A 12,009-nucleotide genomic window follows, 5' to 3' on the forward strand; every position below is an offset into this window, starting at 1 on the left:
GGAAGTATCTAGAGCCCTCCTTATTGTATGTTGTCAACCCGCTGATCCTGCAAGCTAACTAGCTAGCACGCGAAGTAAATCGCTGGGTGAACTATAATTCGACTGAGTTACAACGTTACTCGTTGGCTGAAGAACATTTCATTTTAATCGCTGACATTGGCTGTGGTTGTCCTGGAGTCGTCAAGAAAGGCGAGACATTAACGCGTTAGCCTGTTTTCTACAAAGTTGCTAACCAGATCCGTTGACAGCTAGCTAGCTACTGTAGCTTGGCAGCTAACTGTCTGTATTGAGTTACCACAGCAAAGCTACGTAGTACGTGGTCTCAACCCTGCACTTCCGAGCCGTCGCCGTCCTATCAAGCAATTTTAAGATTTTACTTGGTTATTAAAGACCTCTCATGTCAATGACACTCTTCACAAAGTGGTAAGGTTATGATCTTGGCTATGTTGTGTTGGATGATGTTTATCTAGTAACTAACTAGCTAGGTAAGTTAGTAGTTAAGACAATATCATCTAATTAAGCCAGACTGTAGCTCCTTAATAGGTGTAACTAACTAGCTGTCATGTTAGAGCTAGTGATTTTTAAGAAACGTGACAGCTTGGTTACTTCTTTAAATAATAGGATGGTTATCATAGCTAATAGGTAGGCTGCGGTGTAGAAAAGGCTAGTTAGCTACATCTTTTGACCATCCGCTACCAAGGCTTCTCACTCACCCCCAGCTGTTTGTTGTCACACACCAATCACATGATGGCTATTCTATCGTGTTTTCCCAGAAAGGACAGAAATTCCTCATTAGGTTAAATAAACTATTTCCAGTTTCAGTACAGAGTAGGAAGTGAAGTCACTTGTTCTACATTCCAGTGTTACCGTGTCTGTTAACATCTGTTCTCTTGTCACTCAGGCTCACTCACACTTTTTTTCAACTATACTGAACAAAAATATAAAACGCAACATGTAAAGTTTTAGTCCTATGTTTCATGAGATGAAATAAAAAGATCCCAGACATTTTCCCTACGCGCTAAAAGCTTATTTTTCTCAAATTTGGTACACAAATTTGTTTACATCCCTGTTAGTGACCATTTTTCCTTTGCCAAGATAATCCATCCTCTTGACCGATGTGGCATATCAAGAAGCTGATTAAATGGCATACAAAGCCACAGGTGCACCTTATGCTGGGGACAATAAAAGGCCACTCTAAAATGTGCAGATTTGTGTCACAACACAATGCTACAGATGTCTCAAGTTGAGGGAGTGCGCAATTGGCATGCTGACTGCAGGAATGTCCACAACAGATGTTTCCAAATAATTTAATGTTCATTTTTCTACCATAAGCCGCCTCAAGTCGTTTTAGAAAATTTGGCAGTACATCCAACCAACCTTACAACCGCAGACCACGTGTAACTAAGCCAGCCCAGCATGTCTGTATTCCCAGTCATGTGAAATCCATAGATTAGGGCATAATTAATTTATTTCAATTGAAGGATTTCCTTCTGTGAACTGTAACTCAGTAACATTTTTGAAATTGTAGCATTTCGCATTTAATTTTGTTCAGCGCAGGGGAAGGAGGGAGAAGTGGTTTACTTTGAAACTGACTGTGACTAATATTGTTTTTCCCAATAGCATTCACTAGCCTAACCACTGTGACAGCTGCTCTGGTCTGCATAATAATAGCAAAGTCGTCAAAAATGTTTCATCCCTGCCACTTTCAGATCCACTTTCTTGTGAATCAGCATGAAATGAGAGAAAATCGGCCTCACATCAGTCATTGTTTAGACGTACAACTAGCTTAACCTCTGTCTTTCAATGTTAATGTTTAAACCTCATCTTAGTGCTGGACAGACAAAAGGAGAGCGACACATATAGCACTTACTCCATGGCTAATCAAATTACACATGCATGCACTGTTGTAGAAAATCAATGTTTATCTCTCTTCCCCACCCCTCTCTCTCATCCCTCTCTTCCGTCAGGTCCCTATTGCTATGAGGATCTGCAGAGCCCTGCTGTAAGCCTGAGCCATGAACTCCGTGTCTCCCAGTGCAGTTCAGTATGTGGGGGGAGTAGGAGTGGTGTGTCAGGAGGACACCCTCCAGAGAGAGGAGACCAAGAGGCCTCAGCAGCCACAGCTGGTGGACCCTGGTGGAGGAAGTGGCTTTGGGAAGCGGCAGGGTACTGATGTCGGTGGGGGTGGAACCAGAGATGCCACCACCGCTGGAGAGCCAGACGAGGTGGACAAACTCAAGACTAAGCTGATGTCGGCGTGGAATAATGTCAAATACGGTCAGTCAGTGGGTTCATTTGAACTTTTTTCCATAAGGCGGATAGTTCTATATAGCTGTTTAACTAGCGACAAACATAACTTCAAGTTTTTCTATACAGTCAGTTTTAACAATGGCTTTTTTTATTTTCTTAAGAAATGGCAACAAGGGGGATTTTATAGTCTTTGTACTTTCTGTGTGAATAATCTTTGTTAGGTCTTTTTTTTTCTCAACAGAAGTCTCATACAAAGCTATGTGTAATAGCCCTCCCGAAGTCAACTTCCCCCTTCCTCACCCAGTCATCAAGACATAAAGAATCCCCTCTAAAAAGGTCTGTTCTGTTTCTTTTCCCTCTTTAGGCTGGTCAGTCAAGTTGAAGACCACATTCAACAAGAGCTCTCCGGTGACTGTAATGGGCCACTCCTATCTGCTCAATAGTGAAGGTAGCTAACCTCCAACAACCCCACTCCCAACTTCAAAAGACTTCCTGGTAAAATAGATGACGCTCTCTGCTCCATACCCAGTGAGGAAAAACTGGTTGGAAATATGTATTTTAACCAGTTCTGCTCACTGGGTATCTCTCTCCCCTTCCAGACGAGGTGGAGCGGTTCAGGCGGGCGTTCGTGTCTCGGCTGTGGCTGACCTACCGTAGGGAGTTCCCCCAGCTGGAGGGCTCCACCTTGACTACAGACTGTGGCTGGGGCTGCATGCTGCGGAGCGGACAGATGCTGCTGGCCCAGGGCCTACTGCTACATCTGCTGCCACGAGGTGAGACAACTCATAGAGTTAGAAAGAGAGCTCTAAATGGGTAGAGATACAAAGATGGGTCCTCTTCCTAACTCTGAGACAACTGCACCAAATCTGGCCCAATCCAATCCCAAATGGACCCCTATGCACATACAATTGTGGAGATCTGAGAGGATTTGTTTGGTATAAGCAATATGATCGGTGAAACTTACACCTAGCAGGGTGGAGCTATTAACATATTGCATACACCTGTCAGATCCTATCAGATCTCCACCAGGGCGTAGGGGTCCATTTGGGATGGGGCCCCTGTCTCTCTCTCTCTCTCTCTCTCTCTCTCTCACTCTTGTTTCTCTTTCTGCCACATCTCTCTTCAACTGTTTCTCTCTCTCTCTTTCCTGGTCTGTCTCCCCTCTCTCTCCTCTGTCTCCTCAATCCACCTCTCCATCGATCACTACTGTCTGTATTGTGTTGTCTAGACTGGTCGTGGCCAGACGCCCAGCAGTTCGCTGATGTAGACTTTGAGGCTCTGAGACCCCGCTCCCCGTCCCGTGCTGGTGGCGTACCCATCCCCTCCTTCGGCTACTCCTCCTCCTCGCGGACCCCCACCACGCCCCAGAAGACCTCCATGCCAGGGGGCACGGCTCTCAACCATACCCAGAAGAAGAGGCCCGAGTCGGGCAGGGACAGGCAGGCTGAGCCCCTCCACCGGAGGGTTGTGGCCTGGTTTGGGGATGAGCCCCCGGCCCCGTTTGGGGTGCACCAGCTGGTAGAATTGGGGAAGAGCTCAGGGAAGAAGGCGGGGGACTGGTACGGCCCCTCAGTGGTGGCACACATACTACGGTGAGGAGCCCTCCATGGGGTAGTGGTCAAGATAATGATGCTGTCAGAGCATCAGCCATAGAAGTAGAATCTATAGAACATGCCTCATTCAAGTCAGTGATGGCATTAGCATGCATTTGATTTCTGTACTTAGATTTTTGATAGATGTCTGTAATGCCGTAGTGCATCAGAATGATCTCCAGCAGACATGTTTACTGATGCACCTTTATTGTGTAGATGTTTTGGTTGCTATTATATTTTTTAAGAAGGCTCGGTGGTATGCCTGACTGCATGTTGACGTTTACCAGGGTTGGAGTCAATTACATTACAATTCCACTCAATTCAGGAAGTAAACTGAAATTCCAATTGTTTTCAATGTTGTTCAATGAGGAACATTTGGACTTAAAATCAACATTTGGTTTACTTTCTGAATTGAAATGGAATTGAACCAAACCCTGATATTTACTTCATGCCCAGTAGCATCAGTATGTTGTGACATTAAACATGAGCCGTATGTTTGTTTTCCAGAAAAGCAGTTGCCAAGACTTCTGAGGTTCACAACCTGGCTGTATATGTAGCGCAGGACTGTACCGGTGAGTTTGACTTTACACTGTACCTTTCCTGCTGGGTAGTTGGTTGGTTGGTGTTGTCATTTGTCGAATTCACCAGATATTGTATGTTTGGTCTCAAATGTTCTCGTCATAAGTGATGTTTTTGCCATTGGTCTTCTGAATGTAGCTTAACTGTGTCTCATTTCGGTATCACAATTAAATTACAAAATGGGGAGGGCAAAAATTACATTTCAGAATGTGGGGGGGACATGTCCCTAGTGAAACTTAGGCCCATAGTAGCATTGTGTGTTTCTTTCAGTGTACAAAAAGGACGTGGTGCATCTGTGTGACCAGTCGTTGAACCAGAGTATATCAGATCCTGAGCCCAGTGGTCCAGGCTGGAAGTCTGTCATCATACTGGTTCCAGTCCGACTAGGAGGAGACTCTCTCAACCCCTCCTACATCAAGTGTGTCAGGGTGTGTACACGCATGTACACACACACTTTCATAACCTAACCTTCGTCACAAAGCTTGTTATTTCTCCATGGTTGATGTCGCTCTGACATGAATCTGGATTTCTTTGTGTCTGAAGAACATTCTCAGGTTAGAATGCTGTATCGGGATCATCGGCGGCAAACCCAAGCATTCGCTGTTCTTTATCGGCTGCCAAGGTAAGAAATGCACTCTTCTTCTTGGTTCAGTTGCTTCTGATTGGACAGTGGGCTGTCATTTAACCTAACCTCGCCTTCTTCTTATTTCCTGTCCAATCAGACGAGCAGCTGCTGTATCTGGACCCTCACTACTGTCAGGCCGTGGTGGATGTCACTCAAGACAACTTCCCACTGGAGGTTGGTTGGACTTTATATCGCTCTGCTATGACCCAGATAAGCATGTTTTGACTGGATCAAAGTAGGTCATTTCAGATTCAGACGTGTACCTAGTCTGTAATGCTCTCCCTCTCTCGCTCCCCACCTCCCCAGTCGTTCCACTGTAGCTCGCCCAGGAAGATGCCCTTTAGTCGCATGGACCCCAGCTGTACTATAGGCTTCTATGCCAAGAACAAGAAGGACTTTGAGTCTCTGTGTTCTGCCGTCTGTGTGGTGAGCTCAGCCTCTTGTCCTCATTTGAAGTCTCTTCTTACTCATGTATACATTCCTCACTTATGCATCATTTATACATTAGTTATGCATCACATATAGATCATTTATAGATCTTTGACGCTGATATGATTTATAGATGCATGAGTTGAAGCGACGCAACTTAAGATGGCTTATTCGTCACTTATAGATAGATAGACATGTTGCACGTCTCTTACGCATCAGTGATACATCACTTATACATCAGTTATTGGATACATCTGTTACTGGATACATCACTTATACATCAGTTACTGGATACACATCAGTTACTGGATACACATCAGTTACTGGATACATCAGTTACTGGATACATCTGTTACTGGATACATCACTTATACATCAGTTACTGGATACACATCAGTTACTGGATACACATCAGTTACTGGATACACATCAGTTACTGGATACACATCAGTTACTGGATACACATCAGTTACTGGATACACATCAGTTACTGGATACACATCAGTTACTGGATACATCAGTTACTGGATACATCTGTTACTGGATACATCTGTTACTGGATACATCTGTTACTGGATACATCACTTATACAGAACCATTCAAAAGTTTTGACACCTACTCATTCCATGTTTTTTCTTTATTTTGACTATTTTCTACGTTGTAGGACAGTAGTGAAGACATCAAAACTATGAAATAACACGTATGGAATCATTTAGCAACCAAAAAAGTGTTAAACAAATCAAAATATTGTTCAAAGTAGCCACCCTTTGCCTTGATGACAGCTTTGCACACTCTTGGCATTCTCTCAACCAGCTTCATGACGTAGTCACCTGGAATGCATTTCAATTAACACGTGTGCCTCTTTCCTCAATGCGTTTGAGCCAATCAGTTATGTTGTGGCAAGGTAGGGGTGATATACAGAAGATAGCCCTATTTGGTAAAAGACCAAGTCCATATTATGTCAAGAACAGCTCAAAGAAGCAAAGAGAAATGACAGATCATTATTACTTTGACATGAAGGTCAGTCAATCTGGAAAATGTCAAGATCTTTGACAGTTTCTTAAGGTTCAGTCTCAAAAACCATCAAGCACTATGAAGAAACTGGCTCTCATGAGGACTGCCACAGGAAAGGAAGACTCAGAGTTACCTCTGCTGCAGAGGATAAGTTCATTAGAGTTAACTGCACCTCAGATTGCAGCCCAAATAAATGCTTCACAGCATTCAAGTAACGGGCACATCTCAACATCAACTGTTCAGAGGAGGCTGTGAAAATCAGGCCTTCATGGTCGAATTTTTGCAAAGAAACCACTACTAAAGGACACCAATAAGAAGATGAGACTTGCTTGGGCAATGTAGAAAATAGCAAAAATAATGAAAAAATCATGGAATGAGTAGGTGTGTCCAAACTTTTGACTGATTACACCAACTGTATACATCAGTTGCACTAACTGTTACTGTATACATCACTTACATAAGAGCTTTATCTTATTCTGGGTGACTTTAATAAGTGACCAATTCAACACTTTCATATCCCCCCCAGGCCCTATCGTTGCCCGAAGAGAAGTACCCCATCTTTACCTTCGTGGAGGGCCAGGCCCAGGACTATGGACTGGTGGGCCACAGCTCCTCCTATCCTCACTATGACACCTCCCCCACCCCTGGCCCTGCCCACATGCTGCCCCAAGGCAAGCTCAGCAGGAGCGACAACATAGGCAGCTCTGACGACTTTGTCTTCTTGTGAGTACTGGTTTGTGTTCCTGAGGAATGAAATGTAAGCAAACGGGGAAAGACTGACTTAGAATTTTGGGATGGATTCCATTTCCCTGTTTTTATAGAGCTCAAAGTGGATATATGCTTTCTGCTATATCACAAACTCTGGCATTTGTGTCCATCCTATTCGAGGCGTTGCTTCAACTGAATCTCACTGTCGGCCTGTCTCTGTCTGGGCAGAAACAGGTCTTAGAAACTAACGCTAGGCATTACTAAATTGGATTGTTGCCCCATCCCAAATGGACCCTAAGCCCTATACACTTATGGAGATCTGAGAGGATCTGACAGGTGTTAGTAATATGAACTAGGCTAGGTGTAAGCTTCACCATATTGCTTATTTATACCAATCAATTCCGCTCAGATCTCCAAGGCCGTAGGGATTTGGGATGGGGCCTCTGACTTCATTTTGGGAACAATAACAACTGGAAACACGGAGCCTGTTTGACATGCTACATGACAGGGGTCACTAGTAGTGGAAGACAAGCTACTCAGCCCTCTTCTCTCTGACTTGTATTATAATACTGCTGTACAATTTTTACATTAATCTGTTTTGTAAGATTTATTAAGTGTGTGTGAAATGATTTGTGTGTGAACTGAAGCTGTTGGTGTGTTGATTTGTTGTTATGTTCACATTCCTCTACTGTACTCTTATATTCCCTATGCCGTCTTAATTCAGTGTCATGGCTATAGTACTATATTCATACTACATGGCTATATGAATTTCATTGCAGCATTCCAACCCTCTCTTTAGTTGTGCTGTCCTTTGACACACCATTCAGGCAACAGTAAATGACCTGGGCTGGGCTCCCTACCTAACCTCGCTCACTGTTTTCCAGACCTGGGTTCAAATAGTATTTGCTTTTTTTCCCTTCCAAAAGGCACTTACTTTTGGGACTATTCTTTTTGCCCTAGCAAGCTCAGAAAACCAATACTAATTGAACCCCAGGTCTGCTACACTCTCACACTATTTCATCAGCTCTCTCTTGTCAATTAGTCTACCAGTATCAACTTGCAACACACTAACAGGAATCCACTGTTACAACAATTGCCCCTTTTGTGTAATGTGTTACACTAGCTCCTATCTGGATGATGGGAAATGATCCATTTACTAAGAGGCTATGTCCAAAATGACACCCTATTCCCTACATCGTGCACTACATAGAGAATATGATGTCTTTTTGGATGAGGACAGTTTTTGGTTGTCGTGAGACTTGTTGAATGAATGATTCTGAACTCTATTCCTTTTAGGGTCCTCATAATGTTTTTAACAAGGTGGTGCTGCTGAGTACTGGCAGGGGGGATGCCTCACTTTGGACTCAGATTTCTTTGCATTTTTGAACATGTGTAACTTCAATTTATTATGGTAGAGTTAAAAGCCTTGAACTTTGGAGACCTGCATATTAATATCTAAGCCAGGGCTGTTCAATTCTGGTCCTGGAGGGCCAAAACACTTCTGTTTTTTTGTTTCTACCTGGTAGTTAATTGCACTCACCTGGTGTCTCAGCCAGGTCTCTCCTTATTAGAAGGAGAGGATGAAAACCAGGACCGACATTGAACAGCCCTGATCTAAGCATTAAACCCCCCCAAGTTAGATATCAAAGTCACAAGCTCCCTCAACCCCAAAATAAAATGAAATAGTCTGGGAAGTGGTTAAAACACTGTTGATTGGATGCTTGATCTCACATTTTAATTAGGCTTCTGACCTGTGTGCAACAGGTATCCTCTAAGGGGCAAATCTTGACTTTCACTTAACCTGAATGTTCACTGATCATTCATTGAAGTTAATGGGAGAATAAGTAAGAATGCGAGGTTAGCGAGTTAGGATTCACCCCAGTAATCTGTGTACTTCACTCTTGTCCATGTGTATATTATCTCATAAAGGTGACATTTATTTTCTAAATAAAGTGAAGAATTGGCATATGTAGAAGTCTTAAATGTGCTAATGACCACCCTAATAAGGGACTGCATTCATGTGGACAACATGACTTTGTAAAACTGTTGTATAGAATGTTATTAAAGGTAACTTTTTTGTATTTATTGTCTGAATATAAGATGTGTATGTTGTTTTTGTGCCAGCCAGGATTCTGGCGAGTAACAACCTCCTTATCCAACTATCTATTGTCCCACATAGTCACAATCTTTATCCTGTATAAAAACCACTATCTCCTACAGTGCCTTGAGAAAGTATTCACACCCCTTGACTTTTTCCATATTTTGTTGTTACAAATTGGGATTAAAATTGACTTTTTGTGGAGGGAAAAATTCTAACACTTAAAAAAAATATATTAGTGGGGAGAACAAGTATTTGATACACTGCCGATTTTGCAGGTTTTCCCACTTACAAAGCATGTAGAGGTCTGTAATTTTATATCATAGGTACACTTCAACTGTGAGAGACAGAATCTAAAACAAAAATCCAGAAAATCACATTGTATGATTTAAAAAAAAAAAAGGAATTAATTAGCATTTTATTGCATAACAAGTATTTGATCACCTACCAACCAGTAAGAATTCCGGCTCTCACAGACCTGTTAGTTTTTCTTTAAGAAGCCCTCCTGTTCTCCACTCATTACCTGTATTAACTGCACCTGTTTGAACTTGTTACCTGTATAAAAGACACCTGTCCACACACTCAATCAAACAGACTCCAACCTCTCCACAATGGCCAAGACCAGAGAGCTGTGTAAGGACATCAGGGTTAAAATTGTAGACCTGCACAAGGCTGGGATGGGCTAGAGGACAATAGGCAAGCAGCTTGGTGAGAAGGCAACAACTGTTGGTGCAATTATTAGAAAATGGAAGAAGTTCAAGATATACGGTCAATCACCCTCGGTCTGGGGCTCCATGCAAGATCTCACCTCGTGGGGCATCAATGATCATGAGGAAGGTGAGGGATCAGCCCAGAACTACACGGCAGGACCTGGTCAATGACCTGAAGAGAGCTGGGACCACAGTCTCAAAGAAAACCATTAGTGTAACACTATGCTGTCATGGATTAAAATCCTGCAGCGCACGCAAGGTCCCCCTGCTCAAGCCAGCGTATGTCCAGGCCTGCCTGAAGTTTGCCAATGACCATCTGGTTGATTCAGAGGAGGAGTGGGAGAAGGTCATGTGGTCTGATGAGACAAAAATAGAGCTTTTTGGTCTAAACTCCACTCGCTGTGTTTGGAGGAAGAAGAAGGATGAGTACAACCCCAAGAACACCATCCCAACCGTGAAGCATGGAGGTGGAAACAATTATTTGGGGATGCTTTTCTGCAAAGGGGACAGGACGACTGCACCGTATTGAGGGCAGGATGGATGGGGCCATGTATTGCGAGATCTTGGCCAACAACCTCCTTCCCTCAGTAAGAGCATTGAAGATGGGTCGTAGCTGGGTCTTCCAGCATGACACCACCATGGTGGAGTGCTGCAGAGATGGTTGTCCTTCTGGAAGGTTCTCCCATCTCCACAGGGGAACTCTGGAGCTCTGTCAGAGTGATCCTCGGGTACTTGGTCACCACCTCAATTTTGAGTCTCATAGCAAATGGTCTGAATACTTATGTAAATAAGGTATTTCTGTTTTTTTTTTTTTTATACATTTGCTAAAAATTATTTAAATTGCTCTGTTTATTATGGGCTATTGTGTGTAGATTAATGACGGGGAAAATATATTTAATCCATTTTGGAATTATGCTGTAACAAAATGGGGTCTGAATACTTTCTGATTGCACTATATATATATATATATATATATATATATCTACAGTGCCTTCGGTAAGTATTCAGACCCCTTGACTTTTTCCACATTTTGTTACTTTACAGCATTATTGTAAAATTGATTAAGCAAAAACAATTCCTCAGCAATCTACAAAAAATACCCCTGTTTTTGCTTTGACATTATGAGGTATGGTGTGTAGATTGATGAGGGGGGGGGGAAATATATTTTAGAATAAGGCTGTAGCGTAACCATGTGGAAAAAGTCAAGGGGTCTGAATACTTTCCGAAGGCACAATATATCTCTTGTATTCACCCCTGAGCCAATACATGTTAGAATCACCTTTGGCAGCGATTACAGCTTGAGTCTTTCTTGGTAAGTCTCTAAGAGCTTTACACACCTGGATTGTACAATATTTGCACATTTTATTATTTTTAAACTTCTTCAAGCTCTGTCAAGTTGGTTGTTGATCATTGCTAGACAGCCATTTTCAAGTCTTGCCATAGGCTTTCAAGCCTATTTAAGTCAAAACTGGTAATAAGCCACTCAGGAACATTCAATGTCTTCTTGATAAGCAACTCCAGTGTATATTTGGCCTTGTGCTTTGGGTTATTGTCCTGTTGAAATGTGACTGTGTCCCAGTGTCTGTTGGAAAGCAGACTGAACCAGGTTTTCCTCTAGGATTTGGACTGTGCTTAGCTCTATTCTGTTTGTTTTTATCCAAAAAGTTCCTCGTCCTGGCTGATTAACAAGCATACCCATAACATGATGCAGCCACCACTATGCTTGAAATGAGTAAGTGGTTCTCAGTGATGTGTTGTGTTGGATTTGCCCCAAACATAATGTTTTGTATTCGGGACATAAAGTAAATTTCTTTGCCACATTTTTTGCCGTTTTACTTTAGTGCCTTATTGCAAACAGGATGCATGTTTTAGACAATGTTTTTATTCTGTACAAGCTTCCTTCTTTCCACTCTGTCATTGAGGTTACATTTGTGGAGTAACTACAATGTTGTTGATCCATCCTCAGTGTTCTCCTATCGCAGCCATTAAACTGTTTTAAAGTCA

At 42.6% G+C, this 12,009-nt stretch overlaps 1 protein-coding gene across 1 annotated transcript; it reads left to right on the forward strand.

Moving 5' to 3' along the window:
- LOC115117621 (cysteine protease atg4da-like) lies at window positions 1-12,009 on the forward strand. The gene is made up of 11 exons (XM_065001365.1): window positions 1-423; window positions 1,968-2,277; window positions 2,615-2,698; window positions 2,850-3,023; window positions 3,479-3,842; window positions 4,350-4,414; window positions 4,692-4,849; window positions 4,965-5,043; window positions 5,144-5,220; window positions 5,353-5,472; window positions 7,016-12,009. Exons 2-11 carry the CDS (start codon window positions 2,016-2,018, stop codon window positions 7,214-7,216), a joined length of 1,584 nt encoding a protein of 527 aa, XP_064857437.1. The 5' UTR covers window positions 1-423; window positions 1,968-2,015; the 3' UTR covers window positions 7,217-12,009.

Source organism: Oncorhynchus nerka, linkage group LG15 (assembly GCF_034236695.1).
Source record: "Oncorhynchus nerka isolate Pitt River linkage group LG15, Oner_Uvic_2.0, whole genome shotgun sequence".
NCBI classification, from domain to species: Eukaryota; Metazoa; Chordata; class Actinopteri; order Salmoniformes; family Salmonidae; genus Oncorhynchus; species Oncorhynchus nerka.